Here is a 22,984-nt window from a genome sequence, read left to right as displayed (position 1 = left end):
CACGTGCTAGATATTCATCAAGCACTTACTGGATTGAGTCCAATGTCATCTTATGCTTGATGTGACTGAAGAAGTAGGAGCAGAATTGTCATTTTTCTTTAATTTATTTATTTTTTAAATGTATTTTTATTTACTTATTTATTTTAAGTAAGTTCCTCGCCCGGTGTGGAGCCCAACATAGGGCTTGAACTCCCGACCCTGAGATCAAGACCTGAGCTGAGATCAAGAGTTGGACACTTAACCAACCGAGCCACCCAGGCGTCCCACAATTTTTCTTTTATTAAGGGAAATCTAAAGGACTGCCAGGTAGAAGTAGAAATAGAATTTCGGTTTTTGGATCTAGGTGGGACTTTATATGGAGGCATTATATATGAACGCTAGATTTCTGAGGCTGTTTGACCCTGAGTTATAGTAAAAAAATGGATAAATGTTCAACATGAAAAACCCTTTAAACACTGCAAATCATTTTTCTTTCTGTTACTTTTTTTGACCCTTAGCACAATCCAGAAAGGGATAGGTAAGAATATATTTTACTAAGAAGAGGGTTTTTTTATCATTATAATTTCTTATCATTATCACAGATAAATGAATGAGAGTTTGGAAATAGGTCTTCGGCCTTGAATTCTATCTTCTTGGGCAAATCTCTTGGGCTCTTGGAACCTCAATTCTGTCTTCTATGAAGGAAGAGGGTTAGAGCAGATGATTTCTATGTCTCTTATGACTCTAACCTTGTCTATTTTTTCACCCAGTTCTGCTTCCTCAGCCAGTAAGTTCTTCATGATTTCCTCACTGATATCAAGAAACACACGGGCGAAGGAAACCCACAGAGGAGGTTTGTTGGACTCAAGAAGCACTTGTTAAAAACCGACAAGGGTGAAGTGCTGGAGAATGACCCAACTGTTTCCTCTTGTGGCTCCAAGTCTTTATTTTCTGATCAGCATCACCTACTCCCTGACCACCTTACATGGACTTGGGAGAATTTTTTTTTTTTAAGTGGAAATCCAGTAAAAATGTCATTCATTACAGACCTTTTCTGGGAGGCAAAATGGAATTGCAGCCAAAATCAGTGATCTTCACCACCATTCTACTGTCTACCACACAGTTGGTGGATTTCAGGCGGCCATGGACTTCGGTCTTACTGGAGTGTAGGTATGACATGCCCTGTAATTTTTCAGATGACAGGGAAACAGAGATAGGACACTCTTCAGCTGCTTGATTATTTTAAAGGAAGAAATGACAATCTGAAACCATTTCAGCACGCAGATAGAATCACACTATCAGGTTTTAAATTTAGTTCCATTAATTTTACTTGAAAAATACTGTTAACGCCCTAATATTTGCCTCAGCACTGCATCTTAAGAGGCAGTCGTCTAAGGACTGTAGTTAAATAGTTACAGCTAATATGAAACAAAGTGTTGATCCTAATTTTTTTTCTAAGTGTTTCTGCTGACCACTTATTCAATCTGTGATCTTGGGTATATCTCTGGTCTTCTACCTCAATTAAAAAAATATGAATAATAGTAGCCTTGCCTTTCTGAAAGAAGGAGCTAGCCTTATTATTTCCTAAAATATAATTGGTCTCATTCTATGTTGAAAGAGGATGTTTCCTTCCGTTATGAAAGGGGAAGCTCCCCACCCCCAACCCTAGGTTTTTGAGCTGCTGTGTTTCCCTCTGGTGGCCAGAGGTGTCCTTGCAGAAATTGGTTTTCATCCCGGATCACAGGAGTGAATAGTGGCAAAGAGAGTGGGGTGATTCTGATCCTAGGTGACTTTCAGGTGATTTAAGACTGTATCAAACAGCTCCATCTGGGGACTGACTTTTCTTCATTCTTGAATGAGGTCCTGGTCAGCGGTATCCACTTCCCTTTTCATATCCTATCTGGGAATATTCATGTTCAAATTCATTATTGCCTCGCGCAAGAGGGTTGCCTGCCCTTCATAGTTTCTCATAAAAAGTTGAAGATTGTTGTCTTGCCTGCAGCTTTATATGATTTTGCTTTCCAGCAAGTCTACGAAAATGTGTGCCCCAAACTCAGAGTAGAAAAAATGTAATAATAAAAAGAATAGCTTGTATATCGAACCTTTACTTGTACCAAGCATCCTATGAAGCACACGTATTATTTACAAAATCCTCACAACAACCCTCTGACATAGGTACTATTTTTACTATCATTTTACAGATGAAGAAACCAATGGTCAGAGAGGTTGAAAGCCTGCTAGATCTGTTTTCCTATGTTTCATTTTCATAAATGCCTTTGTGTTTGCAGGTCTCTTACCTTAGCAATATCATATAAGACCGAGATCTTAAACTCCCAATCCATGAATGTAGCATCAGGGTAGGAGATGGTGTCATTTAAAACTTCCTGAACGGCAGAAAAAGAAAGGAAGAAGTTGCAAGGAGGGGTACTGTGGAGAGACAACTACAGGCTAATAATGATCTTCTAATCACGGGGCCTGGGGCTCAGAAACAAACTGAAAATCCATCGTCCTGATTTTCCTGAATATGTATTTCTTTTCTTTCTTATGAAACATCGGGTGGCTCTCACTGCAATGAAATGAGCAGGAGATACCCCTAGTATCCCAAATCCTGGTTCTTCCACCAGCCAGGGACAAAGGAATGAGCAGACACCTGCCGGAAGCATGGGCTGTCAGCCTGATTCACAGGTGGGATGTAGGTACTAGCTCACTGAAATTCCACTAGTGTGTTTCAACCAGGAATTGCTGTTCAGGAATCCCTTCCTTAGGCTTATGTTTTATGATCACTTGCATCCATTAGCTTACAGCCCCCTAAGTTTTCTTTACATTTACCAAGTCTTCTGTCAATAAGAGCAAGTTCTTGTATTTTGTGTGAATTGTATCACCTAGAATTTTGAACTCAACATTTTAATACAATGATGGTTCTATCAAGATACAGGTTTTTTTTTTAAGATTTTATTTGTTTATTTGACGGAGAGAGACACAGGGAGAGAGGGAACACAAGCAGGGGGAGTGGGAGAGGGAGAAGCAGGCTTCCCACTGAGCAGGGAGCCCAATGCGGGGCTTGACCCCAGGACCCTGGGATCATCACCTGAGCCAAAGGCAGATGCTTAAAGACTGAGCCACCCAGGCACCCCAAGATATAGGGTTTTAGCGAAGTTGGTAACTATTCTTCACAGTAAAACTCGAACAACCTAACAATAGCTTCATCTGACCTTTAGTTTTAACTCAGGCACTGCACCAATAATTTCCAAAGAAGGGTCCAAAGTCATTAATCATTTCAGATAAGGCTGAATTATCTGTGGGTACCAGGCCAGGTTAAGAGAGGGAAATTATGAGCAGACAGATTCTACAGTAATTCTTTCCCTTAGCACCTGACATATTTTATATTTTTATTTATGATCTCTTCTCCCTATGAAAATGTAAACTCTGTGGTAATTTTTGTTCTCTATCTGCAATATCTAAACCAAAGTCTGGCACGTATAGATGGCTCATAAATATTTGATGCATAAATGAGTCAATTGTTCCTAATAAGGTTAGCCAATGTTGTTGTATATTTATAAGATGGGAAGCATATTGTTTTTATTTAGGGAGAGACTGGTTCATTTGTTTCCTTACAAAAGTAGGTTCCAATGGGATTTGCCATGGATTGAAGCCTAAAGGGGTTATGTCAAGGAGGGGCCTATAAAGTTTGCATTGGCACAGGCTTTGCTTTGAGATTCAACACACAAAGGAGTGGTTTCCTGTAGAAGGGTCTGCTGTCTGCTTCCAACAGGAGTAAGCAATACCAGAAGCGGGCCCAGGACCACTCAGATAACAGAGGTTTCCTACCTTGGGGCAGAGAGCCAAAAAACACTACCTAAATGTTGACTGGGCATTTTAGGGATTAAAAGGCCATGTGAAACCCTCTGACTAGGCCCTGTTAATTGGTATTCTAAAATTTCATCTCACGGAAATCAAATGAATCAGCTTTGGTCTAGCCCTCTTATGAAAAACATTTCTATATATGGTCCCTGACTTACGATGGTTCGACTTACAATTTTTTTTACTTTACAATGGTGTGAAAGTGATATGTATTCAGTAGAGACCATACTTTGAATTTTGAACCTGGATCTTCTTCCGGGCTGGCGACTCATGATGCTGGGCAATGAGCCTCAGACTCCCCAGCCAGCCACTCGATTACAGAGTAAATAACCAATACACTTATAACTATTCTCTGCTCATACAGCCATCCTGTTTTTCATTTTCAGTACAGTGTTCAGTACATTACATGAGATATTCAACCTGTTATCATAAATAGGCTTTGTGTTAGAAGATTATGCCCAACTGTAGGCTAACATAAGTGTTCTGAGCACATTTAAGGTTGGCCAGGCTAAGCTACGCTGTTTGGTAGGTTAGATGTATTAAATGCATTTTTGACTTAGGATATTTTCAACTTATGATGGCTTTATGGGGATGTAACCCATTGTAAATCGAGGAAGGGCTGTAATTTTGAAAGACCTGAAATTGTTATTGTTAGGAATGTGTGTTTATTTTATATCAGCATTAATTAAAATGATCATATGCGTTTTCTATGACCTTTTGTTATGATGTGTTATGGTAATATTTTTTCCTTTCATAGAATTAACCATATCTGATTATATTATGCTTTTTACATGTAGCTGGCTTAGAGTTACTAGTATTTTATTTATAATTTTTCCTTCTAATTTCATAAATGTGGTTAGCCTTGTTGAATGTTAAATGAATTTAGAAGATGTTCATTTTTCATTTAACATTAGGATAGTATTTGTGTGGACAATGAGAATTACTTTTTGAAGTTTTAAAGAATTAAGCTGAATCTGGTATTCTCTATAATGGAATTTATAATTTCTTCTATCATTATTGTCCTACTTAAGTTTTTAGTTTTTGAGTCAAACTTTCATGGTTATATTGCTTCTGAAATTTATTTTTCCTTTTTTAAGATTTCATAATTTAATAGTCACGAAGTATTCTTTCACAACTGAAAATATCTTTTCCATAGCCTTATTTTTATTCCCATTTTTGTTTTAAAAATTTTAATTAGAAGTATGAGAGGCTTTTACGGGTTTTTTTTTCCTTCCAAGTTTTTATTTAAATTCCAGTTAGTTAACATACAGTGTAATATTAGTTTCAGGTGTAGAATTTACTTTAAATTTAAAGCATTTTAAAATTCTATCTTTTTAGTAATAATTAAACTTTGTAAATTTCCTTTCCTTAGACCATAGTTATTCTTCTAAATTTTGCATTGAACATTCAACATTTACAACACCCAGTGTTCATCAAAAAAAGTGCCCTCCTCAATCCCCGTCACCCATTTAACCCCATCCCCCCCCCACCTCCCATCTGGTCACCATCAGTTGGTTCTCTCACCTCAAAGTTTCTTGGTTTTCGTCTTTTTTTTGCCCCCCTCCATGTTCATTTTTGTTTCTTAAATTCCACATATGAGCGAAATCATATGGTATTTGTCTTTCTCTAACTTACTTCACTTAGTGTAATACTCTCTAACTCCATCCATGTTGTTGCAGATGGCAAGATTTCATTCTTTTTTATGGCTCAATAATATTCCATGATATATATATATATATATATATACCACCTCTTATTTATCCATTCATCTGTCGATGGACATTTGGGCTCTTTCCACAATTTGGCTATTGTTGATAATGCTGCCAAACATCAGGGTACATGTATCTCTTCAAATTAGTATTTTTTTTGTATCCTTTGGGTAAATATCTAGTAGTGCAATTGCTGAATCATAGGGTAGTTCTATTTTTAGCTTTTTGAGGAACCTCCATACTGTTTTCCAGAGTAGCCGTACCAGCTTGCATTCCCACCAACAGTGCAAGAGGGTTCCCCTTTCTCCACATCCTCCCCAACACACTGTTGTTTCTTGTGTTGTTAATTTTAGCCATTCTGACAGGTGTGAAGTGATATCTCATTGTAGTTTTGCTTTGTATTTCCCTGCTGATGAGTGATGTTGTCTGTTGACCATCTGGATGTCTTCTTTGGAAAAATGTCTATTCATGTCTTCTGCCTATTTTTAAACTGGATTATTTGGTTTTTGGGTGTTGAGTTTTATAAGCTCCTTATAGGTTTTGATACTACCCCTTTATCAGAGATATCATTTGCAAATATCTTCTCCCATTCTGTAGGTTGCCTTTTAGTTTTGCTGCTTGTTTCCTTTGCTGTGCAGAAGCTTTTTATTTTGATGAAGTCCCAATGCTTTATTTTTGCTTTTGTTTCCCTTGCTTCAGGAGACATGTCTATTAAGAAGTTGTTGGGGCCAATGTCAAAGCTTTTATGTTTTATATTAAAAAAAAACTCATAGAAGCACTTTAAAATTCTATCTTTTTAGTAATAATTAAACTTTGCAAGTTTCCTTTCCTTAGGCCATAGTTATTCTTCTAAATTTTGCATTGAACAGATTATTCTTTTAAGAGAAAATAGCATTTAGGGCTATTATTTTTTTTTCCTTGAAGCTAGATTTAAGTTTATGCCACACATTTTGAAAGCTACTCTTCTTTCTATAATTGAAGCTTATTTAAAAAAAAAGTCTAAGAGATTAATTTAAAAATTTTATTATTTAAAAATTTTATTGTATTGTGAATATCTGGACCTCTTTGATGTTGCTGCTGCCCCGATTCTTCATATTTTGACTTTGTTGTAGGGAGGACAATGGGGTTATTTTTAAGAAAATTAAGAAACTGGGTCTGAATGTAGCCCAAAGGCAGTGATCACACGTCCTTGTTTGCTTGGACCCAGTTGCAGTTTATATCTGTTGTTCCAACATAATTGCTATAGTACCCCTTTCCTTCTCAAAGTATCCTGATAAATTATATGGTCACCTTACCCAAAGGTATTTAAAAGGCTGAAAGCTCTTGTAACAGATGCCCAGAAAGTGCTCAAGGTGAGGTGCAAATATCTCAATGCTCTTTGATGCAATTATCCTGGATTCCTTTCTGCTCCTGCCCATTTCCCCATTCTAGTCCTGCTTCTGCTTGAAACCTGACTTCGTTTCTTGTATGTAAACGGTTCTCGTGTATGCCTGCCTTCTGAACTACCCAGTGATTTGATATTCCTAGCTTGAAGCTTTGTTCTTCCCAAGAACTTGGTTCAGCCCTGTCTTACTTTCTCTTTCTGCTTTGGACTTGCTCAACCAGAATGCCTGATCACATCTGGCGACTCCTGGGCCATCCTCAATCTCTCCCAAAGGAGAGAAGGGTAGGAATTCAGACTATAGCAGAACCAGGACTTATGGACAAGTCTCCAGTGCTTATTTGGTTAGGGTTGACTATCCAATTTTCTCTTAATGCAAAAGCAAGTAGGTAAGGAAAATAAAATGAATTTAGAGGTAATCACTCACTTTCCCACATCTGTTCTCTGGCTTTTCAAGTCTACACTCCTATTTTTGGCTTGTTTTTTGTTTTTGTTTTGTTTTTGTAAAGATGTAGTAAGACTGGCTGACAAAATCTAAGTGATCTAGTTAGGAAGCATATGGACCTACCACTTTTTCCTGATAATTCTCTGATATTATTTCACTGGGTAAACATTTAACATTTCTACTAACTATTCTTTCTTCCCATATGGCTGGCCAGTTAGGAAATTGGAAATGATCATAGTTCCTTACCCGGAGGGATCCTCTCTCGCAGTATTCGATCACCCCGAAGATCATGGTATCAAGCTTCACTGTGCCGTAGAACTTGGTGAGGTTGTAATAGTCAATCTGAAGCAACTAAGATAACATGTTTAGTTATAAAGCAAGTCAGCCAGAGAGCAGGGCCACAGTAAAAATTAATATGCTAATAAAACATGCCGTGCTTTAGGTCTTTGGGAAGATGTATCATTCCTGATACATTGGAATGTCAGTACATTCCTCACTGACACTACATGTTCCTCAACAGTTTTTCTTTTATCAGCAAGGAGCCTGGAAGACGAACCTTTGACTACATTCAAATAATATCAGGGCCATTTTCTAGGACATGCTAATAGATGTCTAAAATTTTTTACACCATCAAACACCACTCTTCAACTTCTGTTGGTAGAATTTTCAACAAAGAAGTAGAGTCTCCCATTTCTTGGTCTGAGGGCTTTTTTTTTGTCTCCATCCCCCATAACATCTGGATCCACCAGGGACTTCAGTGCTCAGGGAAGATGGAGTGAAGCTATTTCTCCTTTAAGGATTTCAAGTAAGAGACACATACCTTGTTCAATTCTATCTTCTGTTTCTCAGTGAAATTGCCGTCGTTGTGCTTGAGATCCTTTAGAATCACTTGCTGCGAAGATCATTTGAATTAAGGAGATAACGCTGTAGCATGACCAGTTCTGTGCATATTATGATCATTTGTTGTGTGTCTATCTTCCCCATACACTGTAAGCTCTTGAGAGCAGTGACACGATTTTATTGATATTTATATCCCGGGTGCCTAGTACCTGGCATAAGCTCAGGTTTGAATGTTTCTTTAAGAATGACTAAATGAAAAGGGAGGGCCCAGGGAGGAAAGAAGATACAAAACCCCCATATGGGATTGTTGTATTCGCCCGGCAGTGAGCCACAATATCATACTAGGGTACTTTGGACAGCTCTGAACTCTTTTATTTCTCCTTTTCCTTCTTATTCTCTACCCCCCTTAAAAATTCTGTTTGTCCTTCAATTTGTCCAGGCTTGTGAGTTTTGTAACCCTTGAAGCAGAGCCCTGCCCATCCCTGTGAAAAGCTCCAGGAACAGCCCTTGGAGGCAGCCTGCACCATTGCATGGTCCACATCAGGAGCCAGGGCAAGGATGAGCAGAAGGCCTGGAACACGGCCCGACTGAGAGTTCAGAGAAGCAGAGGAGACTAGTCACCTTTTTGTCGTATTTGCACTGTCGGAGTCTCTGAATTGTATCTCGTCTCTTGTCATCATCGATCTGGCACAAAAAAAGGCTAATTATTATAGACACTTCATATCTTGTCACATCTACTGTGAAGGCAGAGAGGGTCTGCCAGGTGGGTGTATCTGTTGGTTCACAGCACGCTGGGAAGGCTTCTGGCAAAACTGACAATTGCCTTGTGTTTCCCTGTCACTACTCATCTTCCCTCCCCACCAGGGTCTTCTTTCCAGATATCTACCTCTCATCCTTACCTCTGGGTCTTCCTCCCTCTTCCTCCCTTCTTAAGAAGGCCTGTCAGCCAGGGATTTCCTTTGCTTCCTTCTCTCCTGGTCCATTCTGCTGGGAATCATTGTCTGTAGCTAGAGACAGGTGCTCCTAGGGGAGCCTGTTGTGCACTTGAGTTGCAAACTCACACCTCAGGGTTCAATTAGCAATGCAAGTGAGGACACTGGGCGGGGTGCCTAAGGGGGGCAGCCCCATCAGCTCTGGGTTCAGCGGAGAGTTGCCAGATCATCAGATTTGTCAAAAGAAGCTGGTAATATCGATTTTCCTATGCCATTCCAAAATTTTTGTATTTGGCAATTAATTTTAGAAGATGTTAAATATTAAATGAAACCACACACACACACACACACACACACACACACACACACACACACACACACCTGCAGGCTAGATATGGCTCTTGGTCTGCCAGACTTCTGGTCGCCTTGAGATTGAGAAATAGTGCATCTTTTAATTTGGTTCTCACAGAAACCTGTGATGTATTATGATATTGGTTAAAACTTACCTCGTAGGACCTTTTGAAATGTGAGCAAAATAAACTCTATCAAATTCCAAGCATGATGCCTGGCACAATGCAGATTAACAAATGTCAGATGTCTTCTCTTCCTCTTCTCATTTTACTAATGGGCCACATACGGGTTAAATGACACTAAGTGTCACACATGGGCATGCCAAAATCTGAGCTTGCTGCCTTGTCTCTTTCTTTTTTCTGAGCCCTCGATTAGTTCATTTAAACTATTTGAACCTCAGTATTTCATCTGGGAAATTCTAATTGACAGGGGTCCTGGGCATCAAATGCAATAAAGTTTGTGAAATTTTCTTGCAAATTTGAGTGTTTTATCCTCAAACGAGTTATCTTCATCTTTTTCATCATTTTCATCTGTTACTCATCCCTTTGAACTTCCTGACTTCTCTCCTTGTCTGCTTTGGTTTTCTGCCCCTTTCTGTCCTCACACAGGGATGTACTCTTTCTCATCCCATCCCGTGGTCTTATTTCCTTATCTCTGCCTTCAGCGCATATGCACATCCGGGACTTGAACCATTTCCTGTCTGGTGCTGCGGCATTTCCACCTCTGGCTGACTTTGGCTGACCTCCTTGGGCTTTCTCCCTGCTCCACCTGACTCACAGTGCTGGAAGACCTCTCTTGACAGTTAGTCCTTGGCCACCTGCTTCCCAGCCTGCCTGAAACTCTGTGTGACTGTGACCCTCCATGCCTCGAATCACCTCTCTGGTCCCTCTCTTAAACTTATTGTCCCAAAGACTTAGTCTAGCCAGGTGAGTGGCTAATCTGATGGATTCATGCATCAAAATTGTGTAATGTCTGATGAGGGATGGATGGGTTATATTTCTAGAAATATCTGCATTTGAAGAAAACAGAGACACAGTATTTTAGGATTCATCAAAAAGAACAAATATGAAATGTGGGGTTTGAGGCAGTGGGGGAGGCTTCTGAGGAGTGGAGGCATGGCTGGATGTGTGCAGAGGTGGGCCATGTGGGAGCCCATCCTGGTGTCATACCAGAGGTGGAGGAGCACTCACTCCTTCTAGAGGTCTCCTCCCCTCTTCCTGGGGTACTGTCAATTAGTCATTTAGGTCCAAAAATTCTCTCTTGGGAAGTCCGATAGTCTTACGGTCATTTGCACCTTTCCATGAATTACTGCAAGATGGATTTTATCCTGATGCTTGCCTGAGATAGAGTGGTCTTTGCAAATAGAAGTCTTACGTGTAAGGTTCCCAGTGCAACAGGAGGGTCAGTCAGAGCAGGAGCATTACTGGAGGCAAGGGAGATCTAGTCCTTGTAGAGCGTGAGGGGATCCTAGCTCTTAGAGCACGACATGCAGGAATTGGACACACCTGACCCAGCTGCAATTTTACTTTTGCTGGTTTTAGGCAGGGAGGCATCTCAAGTCACACTATCCTATCGACTTGGCCCTAGGCTGAGGAACCCCACCATGCCCTTCATGTGGAGGTTCTGGGTCTCCTTCTTCTCTTAGTGTGCTTTGGTCTAAAAACTCTGTAAGAATATGGTGAATGGTAGCTTTTAGGATCTTAGACTTCACAGTCAGACAGACTAGGTTCAAACTGTGACCATGTTCCTCAGGTTCTAGCCTTGTTACCTCCCAGGGCTCATCGGGGGAAGATGAAATGGGTCAATGCCCCTGGCACGGGAGAAGTGCTCAGTAAGTGTCAACTCTTATTATTTGCGGTAATCCTACTCATTAGCTGTGCGTGACCCGGCACTGTTTCCTAACCCCACATCCTTTGGTTTCCTCATCAGCAAAGTTATGATAAAGTTTAACTCGTGGCAAGTTTAACTTGTGGCAAGCACTGCAGATGAGATGACTGGGCTGGAGCCCACTGGCTGTGCCCAAGGGGAGTGATTATTCCTGGCCGCCGTGATGTGTCCTAGCAGAGGGAGAATGCAGGCAAATGTCAACAGAGGCCTCTTTCTTCAGCAATGAGCAAGATAAGCATACATCCTTAGCATGGGCCGAGTAGTAGCCAAGGCTTAGGGGGGCTCAAATGCTCTACTTATTTCTACATTGCTTCCATGACAAATGCACACCATATGCATTTCCCTTCTGGGTCAGAGGCAAAGAATGAGTAACACACCAAATCTCAGCTTCCACTGAAGTGTTCATTGGATCAACCAGCTGACATTTAGGACACTGGAGGATCAATGGAAAGACGGGAAGCTGAGAATCAGAAAATGTCCAAGTCTTAGATTCTCAAGCAGAGGATCCCTGCTTGGCCCATTTCTTACCGTGCTACCAGCCTTGTCAAATACCTGGCCAGTTGCACCAGCCCTAGCATTCTTCAACAGGTGAGGTTCATCTTACCTTCAGGCTAATATGGTTGGTCTCATTGGTCTCCAGAGGAAAAATATTTTCAGGAGGAATGTGGGACCATTTTTTCTGACGAAGTTCATATTCTTTTTTATATTTTCTGTGAAAGGAATAGAACCAGTCAGTAGGTTTTTATTAACATTCATGTCATTTAGCTTCTGAACACTAAGAGAAATTTAGAACGCTGACATTCTTAGGTAGATATGTGGTGAGAGATGTTAGCCCAGTGGCGTGATTCCATGTTCCCCAAACTGGTGAATGCTGGCCATTAGGTCAGCTGTAACGATTTCTGATGGTGGTTTAACTTTTTCTTTCTTTCTTTTCTTCCCTTCTTTCTTTCCATTTCATTTTCTCAGGTCCTTCACTAAGGCAGCCCTTCACTATTATAAAGAATCTGAACTGATGACATGGAAAGAGTAAGGAAAAAACAGAAACAATTCAAAACTGGTAAGCTTGAAAAGCAAATATGTTAATTTTTAAGCCACCAGAGAATACACCAGATTCCTAAACAAGCCAGTTCTTCTTCTTCTTCTTTTTTTTTTAAAGATTTTATTTATTTATTTGAGAGAGAGAGACACGTTGAGAGAGTGAACACAAGCAGGGGGAGTGGGAGAGGGAGAAGCAGGCTTCCGGCGGAGCAGAGAGCCCAATGTGGGGCTCGATCCCAGGACCCCAGGATCATGACCTGAGCTGAAGGCAGATGCTTAACGACTGAGCCACCCAGGTACCCCAAAAGCCACTTCTTCTTATGCATTTGTGCCTTTAAGAATATGTGTATAAAGAAAATAGAAAAGCATAGAGAAAATGTAACATGTATTTCAACATTCAAAATGTCAATTTTTTAAGTGTTTCCCCCAGATAGTACAGATAAAGCAGAATCCTTGGGTTATAGGAAACACTTACAACTTTACCGATATTGTCAAATTATTTCCCAAAGTGGTTATACTACTTACACCTTCCCAACATGAGAATTCCCATTTCTTCCGGATTCTTAACATTTGGTATTCTTAGAAATATTTTCCTACTTGAGATCATAAAGTCCTTTTCTATTAATTTCCTCTAAGTTTTGAAGTTTGAATTTCACATTTAAGTCTTTATTCCATTTATAATCCATATGGAATGAACTCTATATTTGTGTATGGTTTCAGGTAGGATTTTAATTTCATTTTTTCCATGTTGCAAGGCTACCATGCCATCATTTTCCAACTGACTTGTAATGTCACCTCTAGCATATTCCAAATTCTCGTGCTTGCTGTGTCTGGTTCTAGAATCTGAGTTTTTCCATTGACCTATTTGTCCTTGAGTTTATCTTTGCTTGTGGTTATTTGACAAACTTCTACTCACCTTCTTAGGTCATTCATGATGACTTTCTTATTGGATTCTAAGCAGAAATGACTATTTTCTTCCTATGCTTCCATCTAACTCTGAGTATTCCTCTATTAAATACATATAAAATAGCATATTATTGACCAATGATTACCCTAGGACCTGGGGCAAAGAAGGCTTTGTAGCCTTAAAGGCTCTCATCTCTTCATTCGAAGAGACTCTTGGGACCCTACAGAGCCACGTGCCATTCATATTGAATCAGAAGATGCCATAAATCATTCACTATTTTCCTTATATAGGTAGTTGTAATAGAAAACTATAAGAATAACATCTGTCTACCAGATCTCCTTGTGGACACACCATTGCTCCAGCCAGACAGGACACACCTGTTTCAGCCTGTTTCCATCTGTTACTGTCTTTTACCTTGTGATTCCCCCTGATCTTAAGCTGACACTCATTTGGACTCGGTTCCTGAAGGGCATTAGCCACATCTGTGACCTTGCTATTGACTGGCTTTATTCTCCTCAAATTTTGGTTTCTGGCTATCTCCAACTAAATGGCCATCATACACTGTATATGTGTATATACAGCTCAAATTTAGGTTAATGCAGAGTTACAGGAGTCAAGTTCTGCCTTCAGACTGAACAGAACATTCTACTTCCTTTCCTGGAGAAACCTTTAACTGACATACAACAGACTGGATTCTCTCATGAGAAAGTACAGTGCCACACTGATAAAAGCACGTGATACGAAGAGAAAAGTTGTTCTCTGGTTCAGCTGGGAAATGGGGGTGATCCTGACAATATAATAGGATGGAAAGTTTTATGTGTTTAACATACACAGATTAGCATAGTGTGGTATTCACTCATTCATTTATATATTCAACAAATATTTCTGAGCATACAGTATGCCTCTAACACTGTGCGGGGCACTTCATCTGTGCAAATTGAGTAGAACAACCATGGAACTGATGGTCAGAAGGCTTGAGTGCTAGTTTTGGCCCTACAACTATCTGGTGTTGTGACTCCAGACAAGCCATTTGGTTTTCTGGGTCTCCTTCCCCATGCTAAAATGGGAGGTGTGAAGTAGATGATTTCTGAAGACTCTTCCAGCCTGAACACTATATAATATAGAGATTGAAATGCCCCACAAAATACCAATAAAACAGCAGAAGAGCTGTTTCTGTCTATAGGATGCCTATTATATGGCAGTCACTATCCACACTTTATATCAAGTTCTCACAACAGTTCAGATGAGGATACTGAAGTTAAGTAACCTGTAATAACACACTAAAACCCGCACAACTATTAAGTCACAGAACTGAGATAGATACGAGTTCAGGTGTCTCTAACTGATCCATTCAATACTATTCTGCCCTCGATGTAGTCTTTGATGCAGAATGCCTTCATGATCTTAGATCTGTCTAGACACCTTCTTGTCGATATATATTATCATTGATGACATCAGACTTCTCCCTCTCTTTGCATGATGAGCACAGCGAGACAAAGGGGGTGGTAGGTACCTCAGCACCAGAAGAGCAATGAGCAGGAGCAGAACCACAGCTCCTGTGAGGGTGAAGACTGCAATCAACAGGACTTGAGGGCCTGTGGCAGAAAAGACAGTGAAAAATGCATTAGTAAGGATCTTTGAAAAGAGAATAAAATCATTTCAAAGATTCTAGTTGTATAATCTCATCTGAAGGAGGGAAAAGGAGAGACGTTTAAAAAAAAACTTTTATCTTCTATTCATCTCTTCATTGGTAATATAGGTCCTGTATTTGTGGTCTCTGAGGAAAACTACCTGGAATGTGCCAGGGGAAGTGGTTTAATTTCAGTGGTCCTTATGGACTGCATACTGCGTTTCATTGGGAATCACCAAATGTCAGAAAAACATAAAATAGTGTCCAGTATGCAAATAATTTTGGTGGGAAACCCACCTGATGTCCTTGAAACCAATATACCTAAGGAGGATTCACAAAGGAAGAAAGTCAACTATTTTTTTAAAAGATTTCATTTATTTATTTATTTATTTATTTATTTATTTATTTAAGAGAGAGAAGGAGAAAGAGAGAGACCGTGCCAACGGGGGTAGGGAGAAAGACAAGCAGTCTCCACTTGCTGAGAGTGGAGCCTGACCTGGGGCTTGATCTCAAAACACTGAACCATGACCTGAGCCGAAATCAAGAGTCGGACGCTTAACCAACTGAGCCACCCAGGGCCCCAGAGTCAACTATTTTTTAACACCAGGCACAATCAGAGGAAAAGCCAGTCGTTTTGGAATATTAAATGACAGTGTTGCCTGCTGGTTCTTCCCAAGTGCTACAAAGTCATTGATGGAAGTCAGTGAAGGATGTAAGTGATTTTATTTATTACAGCACAAGTGTGTAGGTGGAGTTGTAAAGATGAAGCAATTTAAAAGACTGACAGAAGGGTAAGTGGAATTCAGGAAAATGTAGATCCAACCCAAGGAAGCTTTGAAACAGAAACTGAATATGCAGAGGAACAGGCCTCGACTGAGAAGGACAACAACAATAGTAAAACTGTACAAGAAAGTCATGTTTTGTATATGCCACAATGGATTCTGATTAGAATAGGAAGTTGGTGAGTTCAAGAAGGAAAAATGGAATGGATTCTAAGCAATAGAGTACTATTTTGCTTTATATAAATAATAATGATGAAAATGTTACTAATTTTCAACTTATAGAATCAACTTATAGGTAAATGACAGAGGGTTTATATGACTGCCAAATAAATATTATCAGCTATGACAAATTAAAGAAAAATACAGAGAATCTGGGAGGTAGGAAGGAGGTAGTAGGAAACATCTTCATCTTACCAAGCTGGGAAGCAAGAAGTTTTTATTTTTTGTTTTCTTTTGTTTTTTTAAGATTTTATTTATTTATTTGAGAGAGAGAGAACGAGTGGAGGGAGAGGGAGAATCAGACTCCCCACTGAGCAGGGAGCCCAACGTGGGGCTCCATGCCAGAATTCCGGGATCATAACCTGAGCCGAAGAAAGATGCTTAACTGAATGAGCCACCCAGGCGTTCCATGAAGTTTTTTATATAGTTGGTAGAGAACAGTACTAGAAGCTTACGCATATCAATTAAAATTACAAAGGCACCCAATAAATGTATTGACAAAAAGATATAACTAATTTGAGAAAAGGTTAGAAAAAAGTAGGGCTAGTGAAGATGAACTAAATCTTTTATCAATACAAGAAATAAACAGATAACATCCAAAGCTTATGAATCAAGAAATGTATGCATATTATTTAGAAATATGCAACAAACTAAAGGGAGAAGTGACTGAGAGACCAGAGCTGACAGAGGAGGGGCCAGGCATACTCACGTTCCATTATGAATATTTTTACTATTGGATTTTAACATCACATGCACGAATTTTCTTCACTAAAAATGTCTCCATGCTTTCTATAAGGGGTGACTTTGAAGGGGTTTATGCTTTGCTAACATAGGACTTTACCTCTGCTTATCTTGTTTCCTGCTAAGGGAAATTTTTAACAATGAAAATGTGAGCTCTGGATTTCTGTTCTCATCAGGGCAGAAACAGACTAGTATCTTGGATTTGGATGGGCATATCTGACGGTGTGAATTCTGTTTATTACTGTGATCATCACTCCTATCACCCCGCCATTGCCATTACCACCACTCTCAGAATCGGTATGAGAAATATAATTCACTCATCAACGATTCTACTCATCAGTCTACTGAAATGACACATCCCCTAGACTAGAGCACGAACTGGAGGGACTAGGGGGACTTCTGTCTGCTGGGTCCTCCCCATCTCAATTCCTGTCTACCCCCCACAGCACGAACATCTCACTGCACTAAATATACTTATGATATTTATTTTAAAGATTTTATTTATTTATTTGACAGAGAGAGAGCGAGCACAAGCAGGGGGAGCGGCAGGCGGAGGCAGAGGGAGAAGCAAGCTCCCCGCTGAGCAGGGAGCCTGACGCGGGCCTCAATCCCTGGACCCAGGATCATGACCTGAGCCGAAGGCAGTCGCTTAACCAACTGAGCCACACAGTCGCCCCATACTTATGATATTTAAATATGCTGTATACTATTTAAATATAGAGGTGGTTAATTCAACATAGTTTTCAGTTTTGCTTGAGTTATCAAGTCACAGTATTATAGTAGTTCAAAGGTGAAGCTTCTGCTAACTTCTGGTGGCTGCTGTGGTTATCACAGTCTAATTAGATTCACAGTGATGGTGGAATGAGTTTAAAACCCTAGGTCATATGGTATGATAGTTGGAAAAGAATCTTGGAATCAGTTAACAAATCTCCTCATGTGAAGAAGGAAGAAAGTCACACTTAGAAGAGTAAATTGACTAAAATTAACACAGTGTGGATAAGTGCTGAGTAGAAACGGATTTATAGTTATCTCATTTTCCCTCCTTTCTTCCTTCATCCCTTCCAAGGTACTTTGTTGGGCAGAGGTGAATAAAGAATAGACCCAAAACCACAATGAGATACCACCTCACACCCGTCAGAATGGCTAAAATTCACAAGGCAGGAAACAACAGATGTTGGTGGGGATGCGGAGAAAGAGGAGCCCTCCTACACTGTTGGTGGGAATGCAAGCTGGTACAGCCACTCTGGAAAACAGTACGAAGGTTCAAGAAGTTAAAAATAGAGCTACCCTATAACCCAGCAATTGTACTACTAGGTATTTACCCTAAAGATACAAATTTAGTGATCTGAAGGGGCACCTGCACCCCTACATAGCAGCAATGTCCACAACAGCCAAACTATGGAAAGAACCAAGGTGTCCATCGACAGATGAATGGATGAAGAAGATGTGGTATATATATATATACAATGGAATATTACTCAGCAATCAAAAAGGGTGAAATCTTACCATTTACATCGATGTGGACGGAACTAGAGGGTATTATGCTGAGTGAAATAAGTCAGTCAGAGAAAGACAATTGTCATATGGTTTCCCTCATACGTGGAATGTAATAAACAGTGGAGAGGATCATTGGGGAAGGGAGGGAAAACTGAACAGAAAGAAATCAGAGAGGGAGACAAACCATGAGAGACTCTTAACTATATGAAACAAACAGGGTTGTTGGGGGGGAGGTGATGGGGGATGGGGTAACTGGACGATGGCATTAAAGAGGGCATGTGATGTGATGAACCCTGGGTGTTATATGCAACTGGTGAATCATTGAACTCTACATCTGAAACTAATGATGTAGTATATGTTGGCTAAGTGAATTTAAATAATAAAAAAAAGAATAGACCCTACACTTAAACAGTGTATGGTTTTAAAAAAATGTGTAAACATATAAGTATCAAATAAATTCTAAGCTAGAATTGGGTGGGATGTAGGCAAGATCAATAGCCTCCTGGGAGGCTAAGAAAAGCTTAGAAAAATGAAATTCAAGTTAAATGTTGAAGATGAGTCGCTGTTTACCAGTCATATGGGGGAGTGACACATTTTAATCAGAGGTAGTAGCATTACTAAGGACACAGGGGCATGAAGTTGCAAGACCCCCCTCCTTTTTTTTTTTTTTAAGGAAGTAGGTGGAAATTGAGGAAATGGGGAAGGGTTTTCAGGTAAGAAGAAAGATAAGGCTGGAGAAGTAGGAAGATCATGGACATTTTGTGCTATAATAAGTCATTTGGACTTTATGGATTAAGGGGAGCTGCCAATTGAGTGTTAGCAATAGTGTGACAATATGACTGGATCCATGCTTTCATTCTGGTGGCAAAGTTGGTTGGACTGGAGGTGGGCAGGAAGCAGGACTGAAGCAGGAAGTCAGGTGGATGTCATCGTAACCCAGGAGGCAGATGATGATGGCATGGATGAGGAACAGGAACACATGTGCATTGTCCATTGCTGTGTTCCAGGTGCTAAGAACACTGCCTGGTGCTAGCAAATCTTTGTAGAATGAATGAAATGACAGTGATGGTGTTATCTCCAGATGAGACATTCTGTTACTTAGGGGGCAGCGGTGTACCCAGATAAAAGACCAGATAAATATCTGATTTGTATACTATTTGAAAGATTGAGTTACTTTATTTATAAAGATTAAAATTAAATGTAGGAACAGTTGAGTAATGAAAAGCTCTGGCTAACTGAATTTTCCGGTTAAATGAGGATGAAGTGAAGTTGCTCAGAATGATACAATGTCCCTGTAATAAGAATAATACAACATGAATATTTAATGTGATCTCTTTTAGGTAAATAATGAGAGCTCTCTCAAAAATTACTTTCTGAAGCATGCCTGGGTGTCTGCCTTTGGCTCAGGTGATCCCAGGGTCCTGAGATTGAGCCCCACTTCGGGTTCCTTGCTCAGTGAGGAGTCTGCTTCTCCCTCTCCCCTACCCCACTTGTGCTCCCTCTCTCACTCAAATAAATACATAAAATCATTTAAAAATTGCTTTTTTAGAAGTTGAGCATTTTACAAAGAACAGATCTTTCTATTGAATAAAAAACCCTACAAACTCTTAAAGAAATATATTAAAAATACAAACTAACATTGTCACTATAATTAAGGGAAAAGAAAAAATAATTGTAATTCAAAAAGTTACAAAAGAAAGAAGTAGAAAGTTGCAGAAATCCACAAGAAAAGAGATATATTTCAAAGGTAAGTTTGGTTTAAACCTACAAAGCTTGCAGATGGTTCTAGAGATAATTAAAAAAGTGTCTGCCTTCAGCTCAGGTCATGATCCCAGGGTCCTCAGATTGAGCCCCATTTTGGGCTCCCTGCTCGGTGAGGAGTCTGCTTCTCCCTCTCCCTTCCCCCACTTGTGCTCTCTCTCTCTAGCACAAATAAATACATAAAATCATTTAAAAATTGCTTAATTAAAAAAAAAGCTTGCTAATGAAAAGAAATCAACTTTAAAAAAGCAATGATAGAATTGCTTTTCTTTTTCAAGACTGCTTTGGATATTGGGGGTCTTTTGTGGTTCCATACAAATTTTAAGATTGTTTGGTCTAGCTCTGTGGAAAATGCTATTCGTATTTTGATAGGGATTGCATTAAATGTGTAGATTGCTTTGGCTAATATAGAAATTTTAACAATATTTGTTCTTCCAATACATGAGCATGGAATGTCTTTCCATTTCTTTGTGTCATCTTCAATTTCTTTCATCAGTATTTTATAGTTTAGAGAGTACAGGTCTTTCACCTCTTTGGTTAGGTTTATTCCTAGGTATTTTATTATTTGGGGTAGGATTAAAGACCTAAATATGAGATCTGGAACCACAAAAATCCTTGAAGAGAGCACAGGCAGTAACTTCTTTGACACCAGTCATAGTAACTTCTTTCTAGATATGTCTCCTCCGGCAAGGGAAACAAAAGCAAAAATAAACTATTGGGACTACATCAAAATTAAGAACCTTCTGCACAGCGAAGGAAACAATCAATAAAACTAAGAGGCAATCTCCAGAATGGGAGAAGATATTTGTCAATGACATATCTAATAAAAGGTTAGTATCCAAAATATATTGAGAACTTATAAAACACTGAAAAAACAATTAATCCAGTTAAACATGGGCAGAAGACACGAACAGATATTTCTCCATAGAAAACATATAGATGACCAAGAGACACATGAAAAGATGCTATAATAATCACTTATCATCAGGGAAATGCAAGCCAAAACTACAGGAGATACCACCTCACACCTGTCAGAATGACTAAAATCCACAACACAAGAAACAAGCGTTGGCGAGGATGCGGAGAAAGGGGAACACTGACACACTGTTGGTGGGAATGCAAATCGGTGCAGCCACTCTGGAAAACAGTATGGAGGTGCCTCAAAAAGTTAAAAATAGAAATACCCTATGATCCAGCAATCGCACTACTGGGTATTTACCCAAAGAATACAAGAACACTAATTCAAAGGGATACATGCACCCCGATGTTTATAGCAGCATTATTTACAATAGCCAAGATATGGATTCAATTCAAGTGTAAGTCTTAACAATACTGGATAAAGATGTGAAATATATAACATATATATTTATATTTATATATATTTATATATGTCACATCTTTATATATTTAATGGAATATTATTCAGCCATAGAAAAGAATGAAATGTTGCCATTTGCAATGACATGGATGGAGCTAGAGAATATAATGCTAAGGGAAATAAGTTAGAGAAAAACAAATACCATATGATTTCGCTCATATGTGGAATTTAAGAAACAAAATGAACAAGCCAAGGGGAAAAATAAGAGAGAAAAAGAGAGAGAGAGAGAGAGAAAGCAAGAAACAAACTCTTAATTATAGAGAACAATCTGATGGTTACCAGAGGGGAGGAAGGTAGGGGGATGGGTGAAATAGGTGATGGGGAGTAAGGAGGGCACTTGCTGTGATAAGCACAGGGGGATGTATGGAAGTGCTGAATCACTATACTGAACACCTCAAACTAATATAACATTGTATGCTAACTAACTGGAATTAAAATAAAAACTTAAAAAATGATAGCAGTAAATCTGAAATCAGCTCAGGATAGCTTATTGTTTAGAAGAATGGGAACCTCACTTCCCACTTCCCTCTTTGCTTCTTTGCTTTAGTCAACTGCTCATGGCTACTGAATAAAAATACAGGAGTCATTTTTAACCATATGTGACTCATTGAACACAAGAGGACTGAAAACCTAGCAAGTGCATCCAACACATTAACAGAAGGAAGTGCATCAAACCAGAACTTTTCTCTTTAAGTCATATCAACCTCAGTTTCTGGCTATAGACCAGGGCTGGGAGAGAAATATTTCTAGTTTATTTTTTAATATTTAAAAGTGGTAAATTAATACAGAGTCATTATGGAAAAATTTGGAAAATTAGGAAAAGCATAAAATAACAAAAAAATAAAATAAAATAAAAGCCCAACCAACCAAACAAAAAAAAACCACTCCTAGGATCCTATTACTCAGAAGTTACCACTGTTAACATTTTAGCATATTTCTTTACAATCTATTTCTAACATTGTTTTACAAAGTTAGAATCTCATTAAATAAAAAAGTTGTTTATTTTCCTGTTAATTTACCTTATAAGTTTTCCTATGTCATTTAAAATTCTTTGTAAATAATTATTTTAATTGGCTTATGATGCTCCATTTACAGATGTATCATCATTTGCTAAATCATTTTATTAGTATCGCCTTTACATTTTTTTTTTGCATCTTTGGGCATAAATGTTTGTCCAAATTTAGACTTCTTTCTCTAGAAATAGATTAGTAACGTGAAATTACTTACTATTCATTGTCGTAAGCCTTGGCTAAGCCAGACTGTCCTGAGACCTTGTTGCCCAGGAGATACCTGGCTGGTCCTGTCCAGGGATGGCCAATGTTATATGGTTGTATGGGAAGTTGCATGGGTGAAGTCCTGGTCATGGTAGGGCTTTCCATGACATGATAGGACCTCATCTTAAGTAGGTGGGTAGCCATCATTATAACCCAAGTATGTGTCCGGTGAGGAAACAGGGGAGACTTTTGAAGCCATGCTCACTGATGACTGATGGCTGATGGCATCTTGTGTTCCTTGCTGAAATATGTATACTTTGAGTTTATTGTAATAAAATGGAATAAGTGGCATTAAGAATACATGTGTCTGTGTTCATTTTGCCAGTTGTCAAACCTAATTTTCTATAGGATAATTTTTGTCAGTGGGTAGGT

At 39.2% G+C, this 22,984-nt stretch overlaps 1 protein-coding gene and 1 long non-coding RNA gene across 5 annotated transcripts in view; one reads left to right on the top strand and one right to left on the bottom strand.

Moving 5' to 3' along the window:
• GUCY2C (guanylate cyclase 2C) overlaps positions 1-22,984 on the bottom strand; it is a 71,941-nt gene that overhangs the window by 21,687 nt on the left and 27,270 nt on the right. For all 3 annotated transcript variants that reach the window (XM_073877945.1, XM_025879900.2, XM_073877944.1), the window contains exons 11-17: positions 14,844-14,925; positions 11,990-12,095; positions 8,837-8,899; positions 8,196-8,267; positions 7,622-7,726; positions 2,277-2,363; positions 1,029-1,161 (exon numbers count right to left, since the gene is read on the bottom strand). In XM_073877945.1, the coding sequence (XP_073734046.1) occupies positions 1,029-1,161; positions 2,277-2,363; positions 7,622-7,726; positions 8,196-8,267; positions 8,837-8,899; positions 11,990-12,095; positions 14,844-14,925 (648 nt within the window). The remainder of the gene's footprint in view (positions 1-1,028; positions 1,162-2,276; positions 2,364-7,621; positions 7,727-8,195; positions 8,268-8,836; positions 8,900-11,989; positions 12,096-14,843; positions 14,926-22,984) is intronic.
• LOC112830175 (uncharacterized) overlaps positions 1,085-22,984 on the top strand; it is a 48,992-nt gene continuing 27,092 nt past the window's right edge. Inside the window, exons 1-4 of one of the 2 annotated variants that reach the window (XR_003209843.2) lie at positions 1,085-1,149; positions 2,564-2,664; positions 12,352-12,442; positions 12,564-12,692. This is a non-coding gene — a long non-coding RNA (uncharacterized lncRNA). Of the gene's footprint in view, positions 1,150-2,563; positions 2,665-12,351; positions 12,443-12,563; positions 12,693-22,984 lie in introns of those variants that run through there. The other variant, XR_012373988.1, reaches the window with a different exon arrangement.

Source organism: Callorhinus ursinus, unplaced genomic scaffold (assembly GCF_003265705.2).
Source record: "Callorhinus ursinus isolate GAN/ISIS: 27379988/994484 unplaced genomic scaffold, GSC_fseal_2.0 scaffold27, whole genome shotgun sequence".
Taxonomy (NCBI): domain Eukaryota; kingdom Metazoa; phylum Chordata; class Mammalia; order Carnivora; family Otariidae; genus Callorhinus; species Callorhinus ursinus.
Note: the sequence above shows the minus strand (reverse complement) of the source record. Positions and strands in the feature narration are given on the sequence as shown.